At 43.3% G+C, this 27,677-nt stretch overlaps 1 protein-coding gene across 1 annotated transcript in view; it reads left to right on the forward strand.

The window, feature by feature from the left end:
* ADAMTS16 (ADAM metallopeptidase with thrombospondin type 1 motif 16) overlaps positions 1 to 27,250 on the forward strand; it is an 806,542-nt gene extending 779,292 nt beyond the window's left edge. The window contains 2 exon segments of the mRNA XM_029589991.1: positions 23,567 to 23,714; positions 27,060 to 27,250. Of these exon segments, the coding sequence (XP_029445851.1) occupies positions 23,567 to 23,714; positions 27,060 to 27,175 (264 nt within the window). The 3' untranslated portion in view covers positions 27,176 to 27,250.
* Positions 27,251 to 27,677: the final 427 nt, after the last annotated feature.

The following is a 27,677-nucleotide window of genomic DNA, read 5'->3' on the forward strand; positions in this document are numbered from 1 at the left end:
ACAGTGTTATGTCAAGAATTATAAAACTCAATAAAGATTAAATTAAAAAAATAGTAAAATCACAACCTAACAGTTGCTTCTTCAGGAGTCTGAATGACAGATGAGAATTCTGGAAACAAGGGGGATATCGGACTTAGTATTTAACCAAATGAATATAAAAAATACTTAGCTTTGATGTCAGCAGTGTGGCAAACCTTTTTGTATGGACAACGGGTCTCAACAAAAATTGCAGTACAACGGGACAGAGACCGCCCTGAACTAGTTATGCCATTAAATAACCCGCACTTTGTCCAGCGTGATGACGTAGTGACGGCTAAGCGTCGGGTTGCTATGGTAACAACTGGTATAGAGTGTTTACAGAAAAACTTGAAGTTCTAATGCTGAATTAAGACCATCTGGATCAACGGTGCCCAGGCGATGGATTCAACGTTGTTCAGCTTGAAGCAACAGGGTATTAAAATCCCGTCCGCACCAATTTGGAAAAAATTGTTCTAAGACACAAATCTTAAGGTCATCAAAGGTACGCATGTGTTGGATACATTGAGCTGTAAGGGGAGCAGTTAGGCGGCCTGTATTAATACATGAGCAGTGTTTGATGAGGCAGGTCTTAAGAGACCACTTGGTTTTTCCCACGTACCAATGATTACATGGACACTGAATGAGATAAATGACTTCTGCAGAACGGCAATCAGTCACATTTCTCAAAATGAAAGTAAAATTAAGCCTGGAAAAATGTAGAGCCGAAGTTTTTGTCATTATGTAACATACAGTACAGGTGCCACAGGGTGCATGAGATCCTATTGTAGAAGGCTCAAGGATTGCAGAAGAATCTGAGTGGACTAATTGATCCTGAAGATTAGCCCCTCGAGAAAATGCAAATCCAGTTGTGTCCTGGAATTCTTTATGAAGTTGAAGAATGTGCCAGTTTTGAAAAATTATTTTTTTCATTTTATAAGTCATGGATGAAAATGGGAGAACACAAGTCAATGTTTCACTGAATTCCGGCGGACGTGGTAGAAACAACCATTCATGATGAGTGAATTTAGCCCTAGTGTAGGCTCTTTTAATACAGCAGGAAGGATAGCCCCTAGCTCTAAACCAGCCACTGGGCCTGGTGGTACATTCAACATATTTGTGTGTGGACATGATACATCGATGATATACTGATGTTTTTGACTGACACGATTACAACTTTCCAACAATTTCTCCTTTGGCTTAATGGATGAAACTCACATCTGCATTTTACAGCTGACATCCAAAGGTCTGAGATACATTTCTTGGACATTAAAATTATAAAAACCTCTGAGAGATTTGAGACCACATTATATCGCAAACCAGTTTCCAGTAATACTTTTTTGCACTTCACCAGTGCACACCCACGGTCACTTAAAGAAAACCTTCCGGTCAGCCAATTTTTTCGTATCAGACGATTATGTACCACTCTAACAGAATATCAACAACAAGCAGTCACATTAAGTGGCCGGTTTAAAGCTAGGGACTATCCTTCATGCTGTATTAAAAGAGCCAACACTAGGGCTAAATTCACTCATTGTGAATGGTTGTTTCTACCACGTCTGTCGGAATCCAGTGAAACATTGACTTGTGTTCTCCCATTTTCATCCATGACTTATGAAATGAAAAAAATAATTTTTCAAAACTGGCACATTCTTCAACTTCATAAAGAATTCCAAGACACAACTAGATTTGCATTTTCTCGAGGGGTTAATTTTCAGGATCAATTAGTCCACTCAGATTCTTCTGCAATCCTTGAGCCTTCTACAATAGGATCTCATGCACCCTGTGGCACCTGTACTGTATGTTACATAATGATAAAAACTTCAGCTCTACATTTTTCCAGGCTTAATTTTACTTTCATTTTGAGGAATGTGACTGATTGCCGTTCTGCAGGAGTCATTTATCTCATTCACTGTCCATGTAATCATTGGCACGTGGGAAAAACCAAGTGGTCTCTTAAGATCCGCCTCGGCGAACATTGCTCAAGTATTAATATAGGCCGCCTAACTGCTCCCCTTACAGCTCATTGTATCCAACACATGCATATCTTTGATGACCTTAAGGTTTGTGTCTTAGAACAATTTTTTCCAAATTGGCGCGGAGGGGATTTTAATACTCTGTTGCTTCAAGCTGAACAACATTGGATCCATCGCCTGGGCATCGTCGATCCAGATGGTCTTAATTCAGCATTAGAACTTCAAGTTTTTCTGTAAATGCATAGCCGTCACTACATCATCACGCTGAACAAAGTGCAGGCTATTTAATGGCATAACTAGTAGGGATGTGCAGACAAAAAGTTTATGTTCATAAGTCCATAAGTCGAAGGTGAGGGTCAATTTCGGTCAATATGGACATATGTAGAATTCCATAAGTTGAGGCTATGTCCATACGTGCACCGGTTCCCTAAATAAAAATTTAAACCCCTCACCCTCCTTAATCCCCCCCCCCAAGACTTACCAAAACTCCCTGGTGATCCAGCGGGGAGTCAGGAAGCCATTCCTGTATTCCTTTACGAGGAGCACGTGACGCGGACGTCACGTGATTCACCGCGCCTCCGCTCCCGGACCCCCGTTCGACCCAACTGGAACTTTTGGCCAGCTTGGGGGGGTCAGGAGGCCCCCCCAAGCTGGCCAAAAGTTCCGGTTGGGTCCAACGAGGGGTCCGGGAGCGGAGGCGCGGTGGACCACGTGACGTCCGCGTCACTCCGACGTGACGCGGACGTCACGTGGTCCACCGCGCCTCCGCTCCCGGACCCCCCGTTGGACCACCAGGGAGTTTTGGTAAGTCTTGGGGGGGTCAGGAGGGTGGGGGGTTTAAGTGTTTATTTAGGATCAACGATCGCGATTTCCAACTTATTCAACATAGCTATGTTGAATAAGTTGGAAATCGCGATCGTTAAGTTAAAAAAAAAAAGTTGCGTTTTACATATGCGTTCAAAACGAATGCACACCCCTAATAACTAGTTCAGGGCGGTCTCTGTCCCGTTGTACTGCATTTTTTGTTGAGACCTGTTGTCCACACGAAAAGGTTTGCCACACTGCTGACATCAAAGCTAAGTATTTTTTATATTAATTTGGTTAAATACTAAGGGGCGGATTTTCAGAGCCCTGCTCGCCTAAATCCGCCCAAATCCGGGCGGATTTAGGCGAGCAGGGCCCTGCGCGCCAGTGAGCCTATTTTACATAGGCCTACCGGCGAACGCAGAGCCCCGGGACTCGCGTAAGTCCCGGGGTTTTCGGAGGGGGGCATGTCAGGGGCGTGTTAGGGGCGTGTCGGGGGCGGGACCGAGCGCAGCGGCGTTTTTGGGGCGTGTCGGCAGCGTTTTGGGGGTGGGTACGGGGGTGTGGCTACAGCCCGGGGCGGTCCGTGGGCGTGGCCGCGCCCTCCGTACCCGCCCCCAGGTCGTGTCCCTGCGCGCAAGAGGCCCGCTGGCGCGCGGGGATTTACGCCTCCCTCTCGGAGGCGTAAATCCCCCAACAAAGGTAAGGGGGGGGGGCTTAGACAGGGCCGGGCGGGTGGGTTAGTTAGGGGAAGGGAGGGGAAGGTGAGGGGAGGGCAAAAGGAAGTTCCCTCCGAGGCCGCTCCGATTTCGGAGCGGCCTCGGAGGGAACGGGGGTAGGCTGCGCGGCTCGGCGCGCGCCGGCTATACAAAATCAATAGCCTTGAGCACGCCGATCCAGGTTTTTAGCAGATACGCGCGGCTCCGCGCATATCTACTAAAATCCAGCTTACTTTTGCTTGCGCCTGATGCGCCAGCAAAAGTAGGCCAATTCGCGCTATTTGAAAATCTACCCCTAAGTCCGATATCCCCTTGTTTCCAGAATTCTCACCTGTCAATCAGACTCCTGAAGAAGCAACTGTTAGGTTGCGAAACACCGGCCGATGTAAGGTCTATCATACATGCATTTGACACGGGAATAGATGGACTTAATAGTTTCAAAATTCTGTTTCAATACTATTTAAGGCATTCACACTGCTATTCTAAAAAAACACAAATGAGGAACAGATCGGACGGCTCTGCTTCAACCACAGCTAGTTGTCAGGCTTGCTGATCTCTCATAATTTTCTTTAAATTATACCGTTTCCTATCCATACTTGTCACGGCATTGGTGATTTGATAAATATATTTGAACGGTGTCCTATTTTTGCATTTGACTTTAGATATTTAGGACTGGCACCACTCAGGCTCTTTTTTGTTTTCCACATACAGATTGGCCACATCCGGGTCCATCATTGCCCCCATTGCCACCACTTTGACCTGTTTGTAAAAAATACCATTAAAGACAAAAAAAATTTCAAAAAGAACAAAGGCTGCTCGATGGAAACCACCGACAGCATCAAGGCAGGCGAACCTGGTGGTCACAGGATGAGCAAAGAGAGTGTCCAAATGGAGTGCAAGGGTCAAAGCCAGGGTATCCATCCGAGAATGGTCAGCCAAAGCAAGGGTCAGTTCCAGGTATCAGTTCAAGCATGGTCAGCGGCAAGCAGAGGTCAGTTCCAGGTATTAGTCCAAATGTGGTCAGAGGCAAGCAGAGGTCAGTACCGGGTATCAGTCCAAGCATGGTCAGAGGCAAGCAGAGGTCAGTACTGGGTATCAGTCCGAGCATAGTCAAAGGTGAGCTGAGGTCAGTACCGGGTATCAGTCCAAGAGGGTACAACCTTGGTTGCAGAATGTAAAGAGGAACTCAGGAACAAAGAAACACAGGATCAGGCGCTGGAACACAGGAAGGACCAAGGGAATGCAGGAGCAGACTCAGGAATACTGGAACAGATACAGGAACACTAGAACGAGCAAAAGAACACAGGAACAGACACAGGAACACTGGAACAGGCACATGAACACTGGAACAAGCGCAGGAATACAGGAGCAGGAACGAGGATGGCAACTAGCTCACACAACATGTGATGACCCGTTTGCCAAGGCAAGGAAGTCGGGTCTGGGCGCTTCCTTAAATACTGGGCTCATGTGATGTCATCATCCGGTGCCACAGAGTGGTTTTCTGCCATGGGCCCTTTAAGAGGCTGCGGGTCCCGCATGCGTGCGCCTATGGGGCGTGGGCCCGGCCAGGGAGGACGCCGAAACTCAGCATGAGGCGGCAAGCCAGCCCGGGAGGTGGAAGGCCCTGGAGATGCTGACATGGAATGCCGGGGTCAGCACCGGCTAGCTGCTACAGCGGGAGAAGCTGTGATGGGGTCTGCTGAGGTGTGCGCGAGGTGAGCAGGGCCACCCGCGGGCTGACCGCGGACGGAACGCGCTACAAACAGGATGTTACATAATTCTTCGATAAAAGGGGAGCAATATATAGGCACAAGGTAGTTCACTCTATCGAGACAGGGGGAGGCCAGTAGCATGGTAAACAGTTGGCTAAGTAGCACTCTCCAAGGAGGGACATGTTGGGGATAATCTATTATCATTTATGTTCAGGAACACTTTTTTGAAGAGGAAGGTTTTTAGGGCTTTTTTGAAAAATGTTCTTTCTCAGAGACATCTTACTTCCTTTGGTGGGCTGTTGTATAGGAGTGGTCCTTTCCTCCAGATGTATAAGTTTAGGTTTGTTGGTCTGAGGGGTTGGGAGGGAGTGTGGATTTTTTATAATTGAGGTAATCCCTGGGGAGTGTAAATTGTGAATTGAGGACTGTATGATCATAGCAAGCTTGTACTGAATACAGTAAGAGATTGGGAGCCAGTGTAATGATCCGAGTACAGGAGAGATATGTTTGCATATGAGAGTGTTAGTAAGGAATCTTGCTGCCGAGTTTTGTATAATCTGCAGTGGATGGGTCACGTATAAAGGTAGACCTGCTAAGAGGGAGAATAGTAGAGATTGAAGGACAGATTGGAAATCAGAGTGTTCAAGAAGAGGTTTAAGGTGATGGAGTAAATGTAGTTTGTAGAAGGAGGAGTTGGTAATAGTTCTTATGTGGTTGCGCATAGAGAGAGAGGGGTCAATTGTGACATCCAGATTGCGTACACTTTGAGAGTTGGTGATGAAATGGGATTCAAAAGAGAAATTGTTGGGTGTGTTATTAAAAGGATAACATGATAAAATAATGATTTCTGTTTTAGAGATGTTGAGGGCTAATTTGTTGCTGTGGAGCCATTTTTGGATGGTTGTAAGACAGTGGGTGAGGAAAGATTCTTTAAGGGCCCATGTTTCTTTCAGAGGGTAAAAGAATTGAATATCATCAGCATAAATGTTATATTGAACTCTAAGGTCAAAAAGGGTGCAGCATAAAGGAGTTAGAAAAAAGGTTAAATAAGGCAGCCGAAAGAGCAGATCCTTGGGGTACCCTAGATCTCAGAGGCACCACAGAGAAGGTAGAGTCTGTTTGGACTTGTTGGGTCCTGTTGTTGAGGTATGAAGAGAACAAGGGCAGAACAGAACCGGTTATACCAAAAGAGCACAGTCTTGAAAGTAAGATGGAATGATTAACAGTGTCATATGCAGTGTAGATGTCAAGGAGACATAGAAGAAATGCTGAGCCTTGGTCAAAACCTCATCTTACCGTGTCAAAGCTGGAGAGCAACAACCATTCAGTGTTGTGGTGCTTCCTGAACATGAACTGATATTGTTTAAGGATATTATTTGAGTCAATAAAGTTGCAGAGTTGGTGAAGAACTACTGTTTCTAAACCTTTGGCTATGAAAGAAAGAGAGGAGATCGGGCAGTAATTGGAGATGAGTAGGATCAGCTGAAGGTTTTCTGATTATAGGCTGGACTGAAACTTGTTTTAGTGGGTCATGTGCAGCACCATGTTGAAGTGATGAATTAATGAACTTAGTAACAAATGGAGCAATTTCCAGTTTAATCAGTTTAAGTAGTATAGTATGGCATGGGTTAAGGGGATTAGATGATGGTTTCAGGTTATTGATAATCTCAATAGTATCAGATGCTGTAATATGATCTAAACATTCCCAAGTTGGGCCATCAATGGTCAATTCATCAGATTCTTCGACATGAGAATTATTAAAGATGGTGTTTACAGTTGCTGTCTTATTGGTAAAGTGAGAGGCAAATGTCTTTGCGATGTTCGTCCTCGGGAGAGTGGGTGAGAGAGAATGAGGGGGCTGAGCTGGGGTTAATTACTTTATTTATGGAGGCATATAATTCTCTAGGGTTGTTTAGTGTAGATATATGATTTCTATGCAGACTTGATAGCCTCTTGATATTATGCAAATTATGTAGTGTTTTATTTGTGTAGGAATTATCTTTCTGCCATTTCCTCTCATATTTCCTCAGCTCACAAATTTGTGTTTGGAGTGTGGTACTATACCACTGTGCAGAGTTAGTTCTTTTGGTTGAGAATGGTTTCAAGGGGACAAGTTTATCGAAGGTAGAAGTAAGGGAGGAGTTCCAGAATTCCAAAAAACTGTTTGGGCAAGTTACAGGAGTTATTATCCACAATCAGTGTGAGGTTGGATGCACAGGTCTCAGGATCTAAGTGCCTTCATTTCATGGCTGTGGTATTATTTCTGTGGGAGATTTACTCCAGAGATTTGGATCTGAGAGCAAAGGAGATGAGGAAGTGGTTACTCCAAGGATTTCAGTTATGGCTACATTCACTTCATTTATGTGGAAACCAGAGGAGTTAACAAAAACCATGTCTAGGCAGTTACCTTTCTTGTGAGTAGGAGAGGAGATAATTTGCTTCCAGCCACAAGAAATGAGGGTATCAAACAAGATATGGGTAAGGGATGCTATTGATGAGGTCGGAGAGTGGCGGTTAAAATCGCCTAGAATTATGGTTGTAGAGGTATTTAGGTTGAGGTTAAGGATTGACTCACTCAGGGGGAATGTATTGTTGGCAAGCCCAAGAGGGCTGTAGGTCAAACAAAGACTAATTAATGTGTTGGGATTTCAGACATAATAGCTCGTAAGGAGCAGGAATAGAGACATCTAACATAGTAAATTTCAAGTGAGATTTAAAGAACACAGTCAGACCTCCTCCTCTTCGCATCGTCTTAGCTTATGAATGTATTAGAAGTTAAGTGGGCAGCAGTGATTGAGAATCGGAATGTCATAGTCATTCAACCAAGTTTCAGTAACACATAGATAGTCATAAATTCCAGAGGTAAGAAGGTCATAAATGACAGCAGATTTTTTTGTAATGGATTGTGCATTGATAAGGATGAAGAACAGAGCAGTAGTTGCAATGATAGGTGACATGGTGTTTAACTTAATATTGGTGAGGGTTCTAGCATGCAGAGTATGGACCTGCCATCGAATAACTCCAGCACCGAAGTGTCCCTGGCTTGTGATTACAGGAATAGAGAATTGATGTGGAGTAGACCCACTGTTGTCCATGATCTTTATGGTAGTAAAGTCCGGAGGCTTGTACAAGGCAAACAACCAATGGTGCAATGCCTTCAGCATCAATGCCATGATTTAGTGTAGCAGTGGCTGCTGATGACATCAGAAGTGGGTAAGGCAATCCCATGAGGCATGGGCAAGCTCCCTTCCTCTACCGGAACTATAGGGCAGCTGATGACCGGAGGTTCAAAGATGCTCTCCAAAGTGCAGCGGTGATGGCAGGCCAGATCCTCTTCAGCGTTGGCACTGCGATTTAGTGGGATGCCTCATGGGATTGCCCTGCCCACTGCTGATGACATCAGCAGTGGGCAGGGCAATCCCACAAGGCATGGTCAGGCTCCCTCCCTCTCCTGAAGCGATGGGGCAGCCGGCAGCCGGAGGATCGAAGATGTGCTCCAAGATGCGGTGGTGATGGCAGGCCGGATCCTCTTCAGTGTTGGTGCCATGATTTAGTATAGCTGTGGCTGCTGATGATGTCAGAGGTGGGTGAGGCAATCCCACAAGACATGGGCAGGCTCCCTCCCTCTACCGGAGCTATAGGGCAGCTGGCTACTGGAGGGTCAAAAATTCACTCCGAAGCGAGCAGCAATGGCAGGCCGGATCCTCTTTGGCATCGGTGCTGCAATTTAGTGTAGCTGTGGCCGCTGATGACATCAGTGGTGGGCAGGGTGATCCCACAAGGCATGGGCAGGCGCCTTCCCTCTACCTGAGCTATAGGGCAGTCAGCGGCCGGAGGATCAATGATGCGCTCCGAGGCTTGGCGTCAATGGCAGGCCAGATTCTCTTCAGCATCAGCCATATCCTCTTTGGATACTCACCTTCTACCAAGTCCTGCATCCCCCCTCCCATTACCTCCTGTCCACGGTGCCCATCATCCCTTTTTTCTATCCTCATGTCCAGCATAGATTCTCTCTTCTTCTTACCCAACATCTTCCTCTTTCTTCCCTACACCAGCATCATCCCCAATCTCTTTGCAGTGCCCAGCATCTAGATATAGTTTACTTGGATTTCAGCAAGGCCTTTAACACGGTTCTGCAAAGGAGACATAAATAATAGGGATGTGCAGAGGGATGCCATATGTTGCATTTGTGATTCAGATTCGTCAGGGAGCAGATACGTTGCATTCGGCCGTATGGCGCCCCGATGCATTAATACGGCGATTTCTATTCATGTCCCAACTAAAATTAAAATTAACTACAAACCCCCACCCTCCTGACCTCCCCAAGACTTACCAAAACTCCCTGGTGGTCCAGCGGGGAGTCAGGGAGCCATCCCCTGCACTCTCACCACCCTCGTACCGGTTTTCATCATGGCGCCGATAGCCTTTGTCACAGGGGCTACCGGTGCCATTGGTCAGGACCCTGTCACCATGGTCATCGGCACCATCTTGTGCTCCTACCATGTGACAGGGGCTGACCAAATGGCACCGGTAGCCCCTGTGACATAGTATGGGCAAAGACTATCGGTGCCATTTTGAGCACTGGCATTGGACGGCTAGAGTGCAGGAGGTCGCTCCGGGACCCCCGTTGGACCCCCAGGGACTTTTGGCCAGCTTGGGGGGGCCTCCTGACCCCCACAAGACTTGCCAAAAGTCCAGCGGGGGTCCGGGAGCGACCCCTGCATGCTTGGCCATCCGATGCCAGTACTCAAAATGGCGCCAATCCGCTGATCGCCTTGCCCTCACTATGTCACAGGTACCTGTGACACAGGTACCCTCACTATGTCACAGGTACTATGTCACAGGTACCGATCGTCGGTACCTGTGACATAGTGAGGGCAAAGGCGATCGGCGCCATTTTGAGTACTGGCATCGGATGGCCGGCGTGCAGGAGGTCGCTCCCGGACCCCCGCTGGACTTTTGGCAAGTCTTGTGGGGGTCAGGAGGTCCCCCAAGCTGGCCAAAAGTCCTTGGGGGTCCAACGGGGGTCCCGGAGCGACCTCCTACATGCCGGCCGTCTGATGCCAGTACTCAAAATGGCGCCGATAGCCTTTGCCCATATTATGTCACAGGGGCTACCGGTGCCATTGGTCAGCCCTGTCACATGGTAGGAGCACAGTTGGCGACCAATGGCCATGTGACAGGGGCTTGACCAATGGCACCGGTAGCCCCTGTGACAAAGGCTATCGGCGCCATGTTGAAACTGGCACCGAGGGTGTGAGTGCAGGGAATGGCTCCCGGACCTCCCGCTGGACCACCAGGGAGTTTTTGTAAGTCTTGGGGGGGTTCAGGAGGGTGGGGGGGTTTGTTTAAATTTTTATTTAGGTGGCCGTATAATTCGGGGAAGATTTGTGTATTCGTGGGGAATCGCGATACGTTTCGCTTCCCCACGAATACTACAAATAGTGTAATATACGTTGCGGATTGCCAATACGGCGAAAACGAATGCACACCCCTAATAAATAAATTAGGCGCCATGGGTATGGGACCTAGAGTGACTAACTGGGTTAGAAACTGGCTGAATAGGAGGTGACAAAATGTAGTGGTAAATGGAGTTTTCTCTGAGGAGGGGGATGTTACTTGCTGTGTGCCTTAGGGATCGGTCCTTGGAACAGGTTCTTATCAACATTTTCATGAACAGCATAACAGAAGGATTATTGGGAAAGCTCTGTCTTTTTTCCAATGATACCATAACCTGTAACAGGGTAGACAGCCAAGCAGGTGTGGAAAACATGAAGAGGGATCTGATGAAGCTTCAGGAATGGTCTAGAATCTGGCAGCTAAGATTTAATGTTAAAAAATTCAGAGTAATGCATTTAAGATGCAAAAACCCAAGAGAGAGGTACATTATGGGAGGTAAAATTCTTCTAAGCACAAAGGAAGAGTGGGATCTGGGAATGATTGTATCTGATGATTTTAAGGTAGTTAAACAGGTGGATAAAGTGATGACAAATGCCAGAAAGAAACTTGGCTGCATTGGGAGACGTATGGTCAGCAGAAAGAGGGAGGTGATATTGTCCCTGTATAATTCCTTGGTGAAAAATCATTTAGAATATTGTGTACAATTTTGGAGACTGCACCTTCAGAAGAATATAAACAAGATGGAGTCAGTCCAGCAGGTATCTAATAAAATAGTCAGTGATCTTTGTTTTAAAGAACATAAAAACATAAGGCTTGCCATACTGGGTCAGTCCAAGGGTCCATCAAAACCTTTGGGATCCTGCCAGGTCACAAGTACCTGGCAGGATCCCAAAGGGTAGATAGATTCAAGCTGCTTATCCCAAGAATAAGCAGTGGATTTCTGCAACTCTAGCTTAATAATTGTTATTGGACTTTTCCTCCAGGAACTTGTCCATACCTTTCTGAAATGCAGCTATACTAATAGCTTTTACCATATACTCTAGCAACTAATTCCAGAGCTTAATTGTGCATTAAGTAAAAACATATTTTCTCTTATTAATTTTAAATGTATTACCCAGTAGCTTCATTGTGTGTCTCCTGGTCTTTGTACTTTTCGAAAGAGTAAACAACTGATTAAAGTTTACTTGTTCCATTCCACTCATTATATTATAGACCTCTATCATATTTCCCTTCAGCCATCTCTTCCCCAAGCCGAAGAGTCCTAACCTCTTGAGCCTTTCTTCATAGGGAATTATCCCAGCCCCTTTATATTTTGGTTGCCCTTCTCTGTACCTTTCTAATTCTGCTATATCTTTCTTGAGATGTAGTGACCAAACTGAATATAATAATCAAGATAAGGTTGCACCATGGAGCGATACAGAGGCATTATGATATTCTCTGTTTTATTCCTTTCCTAATAATTCCTAGCATTCTGTTTGCATTCTTATTTATTTATTTATTTATTTTTAATTTTTATATACCGATGTTCCTGTAAAGAATACATATCGCACCGGTTTACAAGGAACTGAACAGTCGCCTCCAGGGCGGAAATACATTAAAACAGTCGCCTCAAGGCAGAATACATTAACACAAGTATACAGGTATACAAGTATACAGTATTCTTGGCTGCTGCTGCACACTGAGCAGAAGATTTCAACATATTTTCAATGATGTCACGTAGGGCCTTATTTTCTAAACGTATCGCATGCGGTAAGGGACGTTTCGCACGCAAAATGTCCCTTTTCGCGTGCGATACCAAAATGGGGGCGGAGTCGGCCCCGGAAGAGGAGGAGTCGGAGCGTCACCGGGGCCGACTCCGTGAAGACTCCGCGGACGACGAAAAGGTAAGGCCCTTTTCGCGTCCGAGTTCGCTCCCAATATCTACACCTCCTATGGTGGCGCTATTGGGTGCGAAACCGGCAGCGATCGCACTGCGACGATGCAATCGCTGCCGGCTAGCGCAGCCCGCCCCCGTTTCGGCCCCCGCCCCTCATTCCCTAAAGTATCGCAGGACTGCGATACTTTAGAAAATGAGGCCCTTAGATCCTTTATCTCAGTGGACTCCTAATGTGTAACCTTGCATTTTGCAGCTATAATTTGGGTTATTCTTCCCTAAGAGCATCATTTTGTACTTGTCTACATTAAATTCAATTTGCAATGTGCATGCCCAGTCTCCCAATTTTGCAATGTCCTCATGATTTATTACAATTCTTTTGTGATTTGACAATTTTGCATAATTTTGTGTCATTGGCAAATTTTGTGTCATTGGCAAATTTGATCATCTCACTTATTCTCATTTCCAGTTCATTTATAAATATATTAAAAAGCATTGATCCCAGAACAGATCCCTGTTCTGGGAACTCACTATTCACCTTTTTCAGTTAGGAAAATTTACCATTTAGCCTTAATCTCTGTTTTCAATCTTTTTACCAATTGGCAGTCCACAACAGGATTCTGCCACCTATCCCATGACTTTCTAATTTCCTAAGAAGTCTCTCATGAGGGACTTTGTCAAATACTTTCTGGAAATCCTGATACACTGTATCAATTGACTCATCTTTATCCAAATATTTATTTATGCCCTCAAAAAATGTAGCAAATTTGTGAGGCAAGACTTCCCTTGGCTAAATCCATGTTGACTTTGACCATTAAAATATGCTTATCTATATGTTCGTCAATTTAGTTCTCAATGCACAATTAAACTCTGGCATTTGTTGCCAGAGGATGTGGTTAGTGCAGTTAGTGTAGCTGTGTTTAAAAAAGGATTGGATAGGGTCTTGGAGGAGAAGTCCAACCTGCTATTAATTAAGTTGTCTTAGAAAATAGCCACTGCTATTACTAGCAACAGTAACATGGAATAGACTTAGATTTTGGGTACTTGCCAGGTTCTTATGGCCTGGATTGGCCACTGTTGGAAACAGGATGCTGGGCTTGATGGACCCTTGGTCTGACCCAGCATGGCATGTTCTTAGGTTCTTAAAATCCTTAACCTTTGCAGTTGCTCCTACCACTTTCCTCATTTTATCATAGTCACCTTCTTGAAAGTTAAATGCTGTCATAGTAGATTTCTTTTTTGCACTCTCTCCAGTTATTAAGTCAGATTTGGTAATGTTGTGATCACTATTGGCAGGTAGCTCCAACACTGTTAACTCTTGCACCAAATCCTGTGTTCCACTAAGGACTAGGTCTAAAGTAGTTTCCCCTCCTATTGGTTCTTGTACCAGCTTCTCCATGAAGTAATCATTTATTTCATGTGGGAACTTTGCTTCTCTAAAATGTCCTGATGAAATATTCACCCAGTCAATATTGGGGAAATTGAAATTACCCATTATTACTGTGCTGCTGATTTTGTTAGCTTCCTTAATTTCTTTTACCATTTCATTGTCTGTTAGTTCATTCTGGCCAGGTGGACAGTAATACACCTCCATTACTATTTTATTCTCTTTTTTTACCTGGAATTTTGTTTCCTGCAGAACTTTTAGCTGTTTGACTCAGTGCTTTCTTTAACATGTGGTGTCACCCTTCCACCAAGTTGATCTAAACGTGTAACCTCTAGAGGAAAGACGAGATAGGGCAGATATAATAAAGACATTTAAATATCTCAATGGTTTCCATGCACAGGTTTCAATGGAAAGGAGGCACAAGAAAGAGGGCTCTTGGGATGAAGGTGAAATGGAGTAGTCTCAAGAATAATCTTAGGAAATATTTCTTTACAGAGAGCATGGTGGATAAATGGAACAGTCTCCCAGTGGAAGTGGTCGAGACAAAAGCAGTGTCTGAATTCAAGAAAGCATGGGATAAATACAGGGGATCTTTAAGGAATTGATGGGAAGTATAATGCTAAATGAATTGGGCAGATGGACAGGCTAAATGGGCCATATGGTCTTTTTCTGCCAGCATGTTTCTATTTTTCTAGATGTTTATTCAAAAGTCCCATGGATCCATCATTTTTCAAAATTAAAGAAATCTCACAGTTTTATTTAGCAGTAATTGGTGTTAATTGATTTGCCCTTCATCTGTATCCACAGTCCCAAGCATAAGACTGCTACTGATGAAGGACAGCTTTCACAGAGCCTCCAAGTAAACAAGCACAGCTGTCAACTACAGCTGGTGCGAGTCACACTGCCTTATTTTCAAAAATTCTTTTTACTTTCTATGTCTATGGGAAAAATAAAATCTGAGAATAGTTAGTTGAAAATTGATTTTGTGCATTTCAGTTTCAGAAAAAGAGGCAGTTTTGTTGTTAAATATTAACACTGGAAACCTTGACCATTCATATCCCTTCTTCACTTCCTACCCTGCAGATAGAATGTTGTAACCCAATAAATACGCTCTGCTTGTTGGGAACTAGTGGGAGTAGTTTGATTAAAACAACCAATTTATAAACTGTTTCCGATCCAGATGGCCTACCTTAATCAAGCAAGCTTGGCTGGCAATTCTTTATCCCATGGTTATTCCAGGTGACCCACGGGAAATGTGGAAGCAGCCAACAATTTATTTCCTCCTCCCAACAGGCTGAGCCCAGCATGGAAAAGAAGCCCTGCCTGAGAGAGAACAGACCTATGTCCTCCACCATGTTCAAAGTTAGACTTCCATATAATCCTGAGGGGGGGGGGGGGGGGGGGGGGGGGCTGTACCTTAGCTCTCTCCACTTGTTTCTAGAGTACTCATCAGTGATCATACAGATGCTGGGTAATATTATATTTTTTGCCTCTTGAAGGTCCTTGACCCAAGATAATGCTAAGCTTATCATTGGAAAAAAACAACACTTGGCTTAGATATCCTGCCCAGCTACAATAATACAAATATATTTAAGTTGTTCTTAACAGAATGATACTAACTTGGGTGGGAGTTGGCTTGGCAAGATCGCAAGACTGAAATGTCTGAAGACCATACCAATGAATTTATGTTCTCTTTCACAGCTCACCTCTAATTCTCACAACCCATTTCTAGCATGTAAGCCTGGTGGGATTTGGTAAGGGCCAGTGGGCCCTTTGCCCACTCTACTTCGTACTGAATAGAGGAGTAGCCTTGTGGTTAGAGCAGTGGGCTATGAACCAGGGAAACAAGTGTTCAAATCCCACTGTTGTTCCTTGTGACCTTTAGCAAGTCAGTTTACCCTTTGTTGCCTTAGGTACAAAATTAAATTTTAAGCCCTCTGGGGATAGGAAAATGCCTATAGTACCTGAATGTAATGTACTTTGAAGTGCTAAAAAGTGGAATAAAATAATCTTACCATGAGGATTAACTAGTAGAGGAGAATGAAGAAAAGGAGCAGCTCAAGTCAAATACTTTCTTTTCTACCTATCCTTCTTAATTTTATTTTTGGCCTTTGAACCCACTGTGAGAAGGGCAGGTTGGTTAGAGTTTCTATCTTGACCCACACTGGTTGGTGTACTTGCTGTAGACACTGTATATTCCCTGTCCTGTGTAGCTCCACAATTAGCTGTGGTAATAACAGGCAGAATGCTATGGGTGACACTAATCTCTTGTGCACTAATATTCTTGGAAGGATCAGAATCTAAAGTTTCAAGGGGTAGGGAAGTGCTCCAGTTGGGGTGCACTGCTCATGATGGCTGAAGTTCTTGTTGCTTAGGAAGATTGTGCTGCTGGGGTTCATACAATGGTTGAAAATCCAATGTGTTGAATAGGGATCACAGTGGTGGTCACAAGTGAGTTTGGGTGATACCCAAGGCGTTAGTGTGTTAAAGGAGGGCTGTAGTGAGGATATATGCATGGATGTTATAGGCAAAACAATAAAATGGAATATTCCACACCTATCAAAGCTGTGTAAGTTGGTATTTTGAATAGCTACCTGGGAAAAGACAAGCTTATTTATTTATTTATAAATTTAAGTATCACTTACCAACTTTTCTAAGCAATTTACAAAATACATTCATAAATTAATTGACAAACATTAATAAATAAAAAAATCTATCAAATCATAGACCATAAAAACATAAACATAAAACATAATAAAAACATAATAAAATAATTCAACTGGCTCTTTATTGGTGCTGAGAAAATTGTAACCTACTGAGAACTTGTTGTTAAATGTATAAACTAAAAACCTGCTCAAATAGGAATGCCTTCATCATTGTGCAGGGGTGTGATCCTTGTCAAGGTTCATGGCCTCAGTCTCTACATAGTCCTTATTAGTCTCATGGTGTGCTCCTCTGGGGACTTTCATAATGTCGCACAAATGATAATCTTCAAACAGCCCACATAAGAAAGTAATCAAAAGCACATGCAAGTTCCACCAATTTTCAAAGCAGACATACATGCATAGGTCCGCTTTGAAAATTATCCCACCAAATTTCTCCACATAAGTTACACCTGCTATTATGTGTGCAGAAATTTTTGAAGGAAATTTATATGCATAGATTTTTAAATATACTTCAAAAAAAGACCCAGGTATATAGCATGTATATAGAAACACAAATGAAAGACTTGCTATATTGGGAATTCTCATTAGTAAAGACAAGTCAACCTTCATACGATACCAAAGTGTTGGTTATCGTGCTGATAAGCCCCTGAGAGTGAGCTTTATAATCATTAGGTGACTTGTTGATATTGTGCTAGATTCTTTGTCTCACTTATCTTAATTCAAATCCACTTCATTAATTAGTACAGCCGCCGACATCGCAATGTTTCGGAGCATAGGAGCACCTTCTTCAAGGACTTGGCGTGAATATTGTTGGTTGATAGGTGGACAATCTACACAATAAAGAATTAGAAAGTCCTTTAAATATTGTATCCACAATTAAATAGATGGCTGCGGGTGAATTGAAAGAATTACATACTTGTGAGTTGAAATGTCAGGAATGGAGAGAAAGCCGTCTGCTGACAGCAAAATTTTTCCACGTTGCTGTTAGCTATCGCTGGCGCTGAAAATAGAATTTTAATTCAAAAAGCATAATCTCCGCTGATGTTCTGACAAAAATGTGCACAGTTTCCAGAAAGAAGATATTGGTACTCATGATTTGATGTGCCAAATGGCTACCGGCGCGAGATGGGTTCAGAGCCCTGTGCTGGCGCAAAGACGCTGAAAAGATCGCCATTTTTATGGGAATTCCTCCAGCTGTCAGATTTGACAACCGGAAGTGATGTAAACATGGCGTCACTCATTGAGAGGGCTATAACCAAAATAGTATGGCTTATGTACTTCAAATAGCGTATCTCTTATCAGTGAGAACCATTTTATTTTGTCGTTGAGCCCCAATGGTTCTAGTGATTGAAGACGATGGATCCATGCGTTCTCTTTGTAATTTAAAATGGAGGCTCTGTCACCTCCTCTCCATCAAGCAGGAACATGTTCTATGATAGCCCATTGTAAATTCTCAAAGAGATGTGTCTTGTCGATGCAGTGCTAAACTATAGGTGCCTTAACATCCTTGTTGTTAATGTGGCACCTGTGTTCAGTGAGGCATGTCCTAATTTTGCGCTTGGTGCGCCCTATGTAGATTTTGGGAAACGGACACATTTTTTTATGAGCCTTTACTAATAGATCCAAACCCAATACTACAAGACAGGATACAACAATTACTTAAGCAAGCTCAGCTTGATGGGTTTTTGACAACTCGTGAATTCAATTTTTTGAATGTATTACATCCTCGGATTCCAGTCATTTATGGGGTTCCTAAGATTCATAAAACTTTAGTCAAACCACCCTGTAGACTGATTATTTCGGCCAATGGATCTATAATTGAAACTTTAGCTCAATTCATAGATTATTTCCTTCAACCTGAGGTACAATTGGCTAAATCATATATCCAAGACACATCAGATATGCTTCAGAAACTATCATCTTTGGATCAACTCTCAGAAAATTACTTCTTTGTTATGCTGGATATAGAGGCCCTATATACCAACATACCACAGATAGAAGCTCTACAATTAGTGAAAGAAGTCCTCCAGTGCAGAGACAGACCCCACAGAATTCCTTCTAGTTTTTTAGTTCATCTTGCAGAAATCATTTTGTTCCATAATGTTTTTGCTTTTGAAAAATATTTTTATCTACAAAAACATGGAGTGGCCATGGGGTCGCCCATCGCACCTGATGTAGTGAACCTTTTTGTTGCTAAATTTGAGGAATCAATCATATATACATCTCCTTTATTTGTAACTGTCATACAATGGTCAAGATATATTGACAATATCTTTTTCATATGGACCAGCACTGAATCTCAGTCACATATTTTTCATACATGGTTAAATCAATCTCATCCCAATTTGAAATTCATGCTTTCATACCATCAAGAAAGTATTTCTTTTTTAGATATTCACATATATAAACAAGGATCTGTTTTACAAACCACATTATATAGAAAACCGACTGACAGGAACAGTTTATTACGATTTAATAGTCATCATCCACATCGGTTTAAAGAAGGCCTCCCTGTAGGCCAGTATTTCCGCATTCGTAGGATTTGTTCTGATAAAGATGATTTCCATCGCCAAGCTACCATGTTGAGAACCCACTTCCTGGAAAGAGGATATCCTACACAGGTTATCAATCATGCATATAAAAGAGCCACATTCTCTGATAGAAAATCTTTATTGCAATACAGACAAAAACCTATTTCATCTAATCTGATCTGTGTGTTACAGCACTCTCAATTTACACAACAGATAAGACAGATATTACTTAAATATTGGCATGTTCTTAGTCCCCACTCGGTGTTTCAACAAGCACCCATGTTCACTTATTTCAGAGGACTTAATATAAAACAGCACGTTGTGAGAGCAACACCGTCGGATCCGAAAGCCAATGCTGGAACAGGACAATCCATATGTGGCAGATGCACCTTTTGTTCTCAAGCCCAGCTAGACTCTGGCAACATCCCCTTACAGGGCACATAGTCAGATGCTCCCACGATGTCAATTGTAATACTGACCATGTCATCTCTGTGCTACAGTGTCCGTGTCCCAAAATCTACATAGGGCGCACCAAGCGCAAAATTAGGGCATGCCTCACTGCCGCATTAACAACAAGGATGTTAAGGCACCTATAGTTCAGCACTGCATCAAGACACACCTTTTTGAGAATTTACAACCGGCTATCATAGAACATGTTCCTGCTTCTTGGAGAGGAGGTGACAGAGCCTCCATTTTAAATTACAAAGAGAACACATGGATCCATCGTCTTCAATCACTAGAACCATTGGGGCTCAACGACAAAATAGAATGGTTCTCACTGATATGAGATACTCTATTTGAAGTACATAAGAAGTAATATTTTGGTTATAGCCCTCTCAATGAGTGACGCCGTGTTTAAATCACTTCCGGTTGTCAAATCTGACAGCCAGAGGAATTCCCTTAAAAACGGCGGTCTTTTCTGCATCTTTGCGCCAGCACAGGGCTCAGAACCCATCTTGTGCCGGTAGCCATTTAGCACCTCAAATCGTGAGTATCAATATCTTCTTTCTGGAAATTGTGCACATTTTTGTCAGAACATCAGCAGAGATTATGCTTTTTGAATTAAAATTCTATTTTCAGCGCCAGCAATAGCTAACAGCACCACGGAAAAAATTTGCTGTCAGCAGATAGCTTTCTCTCCGTTCCTGACATTTCAAATGCAAAAGTATGTAATTCTTTCAATTCACCCACAGCCATCTATTTAATTGTGGATAAAATATTTAAAGGACTTTCTAATTTTTATATTGTGTGGATTGTCCACCTATCAACCACCAATATTCATGCCGAGTCCTTAAAGAAGGGGCTCCTATGCTGTACTAATTAATGAAGTGGATTTGAATTAAGATAAGTGAGACAAAGAATCTAGCACAATATCAACAAGTCACCTAATGATTATAAAGCTCACTCTCAGGGGCTTATCAGCATGATAACCAACACTTTGGTATCGTATGAAGGTTGACTTGTCTTCACTAATGAGAATTCCCAATATAGCAAGTCTTTCATTTGTGTTTCTAGATTTTTAAATAGGCATGCAGGTACACATGTGCTTGCATTCATCAGCCCGTGCCCAGGGACGTGGCTATTTTATGTTTTGCATGTGCATATGCATACAAGTTATAAAATGGCCTGGCCGCACGCACATGTGTGCCAAATTTTAAGTGAGCGTGCACAAGTGCGCGCAAATGCCGCTTCTACTGTGTAAATCGGGGGATTTTAAAAGGGGCACATACCGATGCCATTTCCAGTTTTACCAGTTTGCCCCCTTCACCCAATAAAGAGAGAGGTCTTTCAAACCCCCCCCCCCCAGTTTAATAGCCTTCACTTCCCCAGTTATCCGTGACCCTTAAAACCCCGCAGATCTACCTAGTTATCGTTATTTTATAACTTACTTGGCATCCATAGCAGAAGTAAAGTTACACAGCAGAAGGCCTTGGAATGCACCGGATCACGTAAGTACACGCACAAATCAGCTTCACACCCTAAAACACCCATGCCCAGTGCAGACAATACCTAAGCCCAGCTCTTTTTTAAAATCTTCCAAAATGTGCATGCTCCAGTAGATATGTGCATATCTCGGTAACTTTTAATATCTGCTCGGCATACATGAGCTCGACATTCGCACATCCCCTAATTAATGCATGCATCAGGTTTTTAAAATTCACCTTATAATTTTTAAAATCCAAAAGTATGTGCATAAGTCCAAACCCTGCTACCGACCATGCCCCCAGAAATGCCTTTGCTTCGTCTGGGTAAAATTATGTGTAACCATGACATATGTGCATAAGTTTACCCACATATCAGGGTATCTGTTTTGTAAAAGGTCATTTCTGTGTGTAAAGCAATTTTACCTATATAAGTCCCTTTGAAAAAAATCCTTACAATGTATAGAACAATGACTATAGTTAGAGCATTGCTGTTTTCTTACTATGAAAGTATTTGATTTGCATATCTATGTATTAGTACAAAAATAGATGCTTAGATACTCCCGGCCATGTTCATAAGAACATAAGAAAATGCCATACTGGGTCAGACCAAGGGTCCATCAAGCCCAGCATCCTGTTTCCAACAGTGGCCAATCCAGGCCATAAGAACCTGGCAAGTACCCAAAAACTAAGTCTATTCCATGTAACCATTGCTAATGGCAGTGGCTATTCTCTAAGTGAACTTAATAGCAGGTAATGGACTTCTCCTCCAAGAACTTATCCAATCTTTTTTTAAACACAGCTATACTAACTGCACGAACCACATTCTCTGGCAACAAATTCCAGAGTTTAATTGTGCGTTGAGTAAAAAAGAACTTTCTCCGATTAGTTTTAAATGTGCCCCATGCTAACTTCATGGAGTGCCCCCTAGTCTTTATACTATCCGACAGAGTAAATAACCGATTCACATCTACCCGTTCTAGACCTCTCATGATTTTAAACACCTCTATCATATCCCCCCCTCAGTCGTCTCTTCTCCAAGCTGAAAAGTCCTAACCTCTTTAGTCTTTCCTCATAGGGGAGTTGTTCCATTCCCCTTATCATTTTGGTAGCCCTTCTCTGTACCTTCTCCATCGCAATTATATCTTTTTTGAGATGCAGCGACCAGAATTGTACACAGTATTCAAGGTGCGGTCTCACCATGGAGCGATACAGAGGCATTATGACATTTTCCGTTTTATTCATCATTCCTTTTCTAATAATTCCCAACATTCTGTTTGCTTTTTTGACTGCCACAGCACACTGCACCGACGATTTCAATGTGTTATCCACTATGACACCTAGATCTCTTTCTTGGGTTGTAGCACCTAATATGGAACCCAACATTGTGTAATTATAGCATGGGTTATTTTTCCCTATATGCATCACCTTGCACTTATCCACATTAAATTTCATCTGCCATTTGGATGCCCAATTTTCCAGTCTCACAAGGTCTTCCTGCAATTTATCACAATCTGCTTGTGATTTAACTACTCTGAACAATTTTGTGTCATCTGCAAATTTGATTATCTCACTCGTCATATTTCTTTCCAGATCATTTATAAATATATTGAAAAGTAAGGGTCCCAATACAGATCCCTGAGGCACTCCACTGTCCACTCCCTTCCACTGAGAAAATTGTCCATTTAATCCTACTCTCTGTTTCCTGTCTTTTAGCCAGTTTGCAATCCATGAAAGGACATCGCCACCTATCCCATGACTTTATACTTTTCCTAGTAGCCTCTCATGAGGAACTTTGTCAAATGCCTTCTGAAAATCCAAGTATACTATATCTAACGGTTCACCTTTATCCACATGTTTATTAACTCCTTCAAAAAAGTGAAGCAGATTTGTGAGGCAAGACTTGCCCTGGGTAAAGCCATGCTGACTTTGTTCCATTAAACCATGTCTTTCTATATGTTCTGTGATTTTGATGTTTAGAACACTTTCCACTATTTTTCCTGGCACTGAAGTCAGGCTAACCGGTCTGTAGTTTCCCGGATCGCCCCTGGAGCCCTTTTTAAATATTGGGGTTACATTTGCTATCCTCCAGTCTTCAGGTACAATGGATGATTTTAATGATACGGTACAAATTTTTACTAATAGGCCTGAAATTTCATTTTTTAGTTCCTTCAGAACTCTGGGGTGTATACCATCCGGTCCAGGTGATTTACTACTCTTCAGTTTGTCAATCAGGCCTACCACATCTTCTAGGTTCACCGTGATTTGATTCAGTCCATCTGAATCATTACCCATGAAAACCTTCTCCATTACGGGTACCTCCCCAACATCCTCTTCAGTAAACACCGAAGCAAAGAAATCATTTAATCTTTCCGCGATGGCCTTATCTTCTCTAAGTGCCCCTTTAACCCCTCGATCATCTAACGGACCAACTGACTACAAGCTTTAAAATAATACATGATCATCTTAGGATAACCTCAAATATATTTTACATTTTTTGTTCTTTAAGAATGACCTACTGCCAGAATATACATAACATTCTGCCTTGTTTCATTTAATAGTGCTCAGTAAGCTGTGGTGGTGGTGTACAAATGCGATTGGTGCAGTGCCTAACAAATGGAAGAACAGCCACAGGCTGCCTCCTGCATCAGAAGCCTGAAATATCACAAGCCTGTAATACCAACTTCTGCCCTGCTCCTGAAAAAAAAGGTAGGTACAATTGTCACCACCCTGCATGACTCATCATATAGCATGCTTTATACTGCATTCTTTTTTTTTGTTTGTTTCATTGCCAGTTTCCAGGCTTATCATACCTTTTTGTAAAGATGTCTCTTTGGTAGACCCTGGTACAGCTATAACAATCACATTTGTTAACTGTTATTGTGCCAGCTACATATTGGGGTAGATTTTAAGAGGCGCGCGAACAGCCTACTTTTGCTTGCGCATCAGACTCAAGCAAAAGTACGCTGGATTTTAGTAGATACGCGCGGAGCCGCGCATATCCACTAAAATCCTGGATCGGCGCGCGCAAGGCTATCGATTTTGTATAGCCTGCGCGCGCCGAGCCGCGCTGCCTCCCCCCGTTCCCTCCAAGGCCGCTCCGAAATCGGAGCGGCCTCGGAGGGAACTTTCCTTTGCCCTCCCCTCACCTTACCCTCCCTTCCCCTACCTAACCCACCCGCCCGGCCCTGTCTACAACCCCCCCCCTTACCTTTTGTCGGGGGATTTACGCCTCCCGGAGGGAGACGTAAATCCCCGCGCGCCAGCGGGCCTGCTGTGCGCCGGGCCGCGACCTGGGGGCGGGTACGGAGGGCGCGGCCACGCCCCCGGGCCGTAGCCACGCCCCGTACCCCCCCCCCAAACGCTGCCGACACGCCCCCGGAACGCCGCGACGACCGGGCCCGCCCCCCGACACGCCCCCGACACGCCCCCCTCCGAGAACCCCGGGACTTACGCGAGTCCCGGGGCTCTGCGCGCGCCGGGAGGCCTATGTAAAATAGGCTTCCCGGCGCGCAGGGCCCTGCTCGCCTAAATCCGCCCGGTTTTGGGCGGATTTAGGCGAGCAGGGCTCTGAAAATCTACCCCATTGTGTCTTGTCGTGAACTCCATATAGGTTTATTATAACAATTATTGTAGTGTTTTAAGATAATTGAGATGGCCTAGTGGTAGTTCTTCCATGCTAAGACTGAGTGTATCTGATAACAAGCAGGTACAAAGAGCCACATAGAGTCTTAGGACTCTGATGCCAGCACATAGGGCATCTTCCAGAGCTCTTTAAGAAAGCTTTTGAGCAAGTATGGGGGTGTCCTCTGTACCCAGCAGACCCTCTTCTCCTCTCGAGGTCCAGTAGAAATGGTAAAGAAAGTTATAATGCTGAAAGACTAAGTGTGCATGTCTCTTCAAATGACTTCCAACCTAATCTGATGATCGCATAGTAATAGTGGCTAAATATTCAGATGGTGTGACTTGTTAAAGAATGATAGTAGAAAGAAGAGATGTGCATTTGTTTGAAATTAATAGGCAAAACAAATGAATGAGCACATATGTGTTTTCATTTGTAGTCCCCAAAAACAAATGGAGGGGTCCCACAAATGAATCAAATAATCTTCAGCTCATTCTTTTATATTTACAATTCATTTCTATGGCCCATTAATGTCCATGACTCTGCTTTAAGTAAATAGAGAGCCGCAGGTAACTTAACCACTATCATTTGCCTCAGTGACCTCATTGCCTTGTCAGAGCCAAGGCAGGACAAGTTGGCAGTGAAGTCACACAGGTTGTCAGTGAGACTAGTCAAAGGACAAATCACAGTCCAGCATCACGGTGCTGACGTCCTCCTACTGTAAAGTCTGAGCATGTACAAGAAGCTTTATATTTCCTGTGCAAGAAGCTCCGCTTTTACTCTTTAGCTCTTGGCAAAGAAAGACATGCCACTGAAAGCTCTTACAGAGAGAATGCCAAATCAAACTTTTTGATTTGGCATTGGTAATGGGCTGCCTCTGCTCTTCTCTGTGCTGCAGTGATTTCACATACTCACTGTGCAGAAAGAGAGGCAGTGCACTGCTGCTGATTTTGATTTTCTCTTTACTGGAGGAGGGTCAGGGTGGGAGATAAAAGTGCTAGTGGGGTTTTTTTTGCCTCTGTCTGTCTGGACACCAGTGAGGTGTTCAGACAGGGAGGACCCATGTTGTGATCAGTGTATTCACTGCAGGAAGGATATCAGTCAAGGGAAGCAAGTAGGGTATCTAACAAATACTGAGATGCATCACCTTCAGAAGCAGTACCTGCTGGAATTGACATCAAGGGAGGATGACAGTGCTAGCCTGGGGATACTTTTTGCCATTCCCAAGTAAAAGCCAGAGCAAAGAGGTTGAAAAGTGGAAGAGTTTCCCTGAAGTGTATACCATAGCTCCTTCCAGCAATCAGGTGGCAGACCTACAGGCTCGGCCAAGCATGTAACCCTCGCTACGTACCAAAGTGCTAGGCCCTGCAATAGGGATGGGCCAGGGACATGGTCTGGGTGGGGAAGGGCGGGGCAGGGGGTGGGCCGGGACAGCCGCCATTAGCCGCTGTTCTGGGAAAGTGCACGCTGGTCAACTGCTGGCACACAGAGATTACGTCTGCTTCCAGGGAGCAGTAAGTATTAAAAAATGAGTGATAGGTAGGGTTAGATTAGGTGTTGGGGAGGAGAGGGAAAGAAGTTGGGTTAGGGATAGGAAAGCTCCCTCCCACTCCCTTAATTGGAGTGGACTGGGAGGGAACTCGTGGAGGCCCGATTGCGTCTTAATCCTTTTGATAAAATAACCCCCCCTGCGTGCAAGTAAGTCACGGGCCAACCACATATGCATACATGGATTTTAAAATCCTCGCACACATGTGCATACAGCCATCGGATTTTATTACATGCTCGCACCTGCATGCGCATGTTATAAAATTGGCAAATCCATGTGCACGCACTGGAGGGGGATCTTAAAATTGACCCATAAACGCTCTGCTGCAACTTGGGAATCCCATTTGCCATAGCTAATTCAGTCCTGTTTGTATATGAAGAAAACAAATTTGCTTACCATTGTCAGCAGGATGAATTAGCCATGCTAAATACCCACCCATCTTCTTGGATAGTCGACTACTTATCTAGACTTAGCTCTGATAACAACTGATGAACCTCATGAGACAATGCTCATGCGGGAATTCCCACACATGCTCAATAGAGCAAAAACTCTATGAGCTTAGAGAAACAGGTCCATTCAGTGCTGTCAGATGATGTCACCCACATGTCATAGATAATTCATCCTGCTTCTGTGGTGAACACTGTTTACAGTAAGCAAACTTGCTTTTGAGGACAAGAGTCCACCTTATCTAAATTTCCTTAAACTGGGTTTTGTTTAGAAATGTGTATCTATAAAATACTATTTTTAATTGTTTATTTTAAGTATGGTTCATGGAAGTATTTGCTTAGCTTCTTGTCTTATGTTGAATTTTAAGATTTTATGCTATTCTCGTGCTAGCTGGCATTTGTACTTTTGGTTAATTCTTATTTTCTTTTCTTTTTAGATTTCTTCTGCAAAGATTTATTTAATTGGTGCTATTTGGTACCCCAGCATGGAGTTTGTAATCACAAGTTTTATGGCAAGCAGTGCTGCAAATCTTGTTCTAAATCAAACTTATAAATTAAACTGTTTCTAAAAAAAAAAAAGTATTCTTAACACAAAAAGTTATCAGACATTTTTATTTGGGCTGCGCCTGATGAAGATGTTTAATCTGAAGACAGCCATGCTTGGTTTGTTGGAAAATAATTGATAGAGGTGCGCATGTGCACACACACACACACACAGTTTATATATGGGCAGATTGTTAGAACATTTTTGCAGTATTGTAATCTGAATCAAAGCCCGCAGGCACTGCCAATGTTGAGAAATAATCTTGGGATGAGCAGAAATGTGGAAGAAATTCCAAATTAACATTATCGGATTTTTTTTTTCCATCATTCATTTGAAAATCTTCCTCAGGTTTTGAACATTTTATCTTCTCACTATATGGAGCTTCATGAAAGACATTAATTGTAGAAGGAAAAATAAGTTCAGAGGTCCATATTCAGTAAGATAGCGAGCAAATAAATTATGAAGCATATTCAGTGGGACAAGTCTCCTGCTAAATTTACTCAAAGTTGTC

This window comes from Rhinatrema bivittatum, chromosome 2, assembly GCF_901001135.1.
Source record: "Rhinatrema bivittatum chromosome 2, aRhiBiv1.1, whole genome shotgun sequence".
NCBI classification, from domain to species: domain Eukaryota; kingdom Metazoa; phylum Chordata; class Amphibia; order Gymnophiona; family Rhinatrematidae; genus Rhinatrema; species Rhinatrema bivittatum.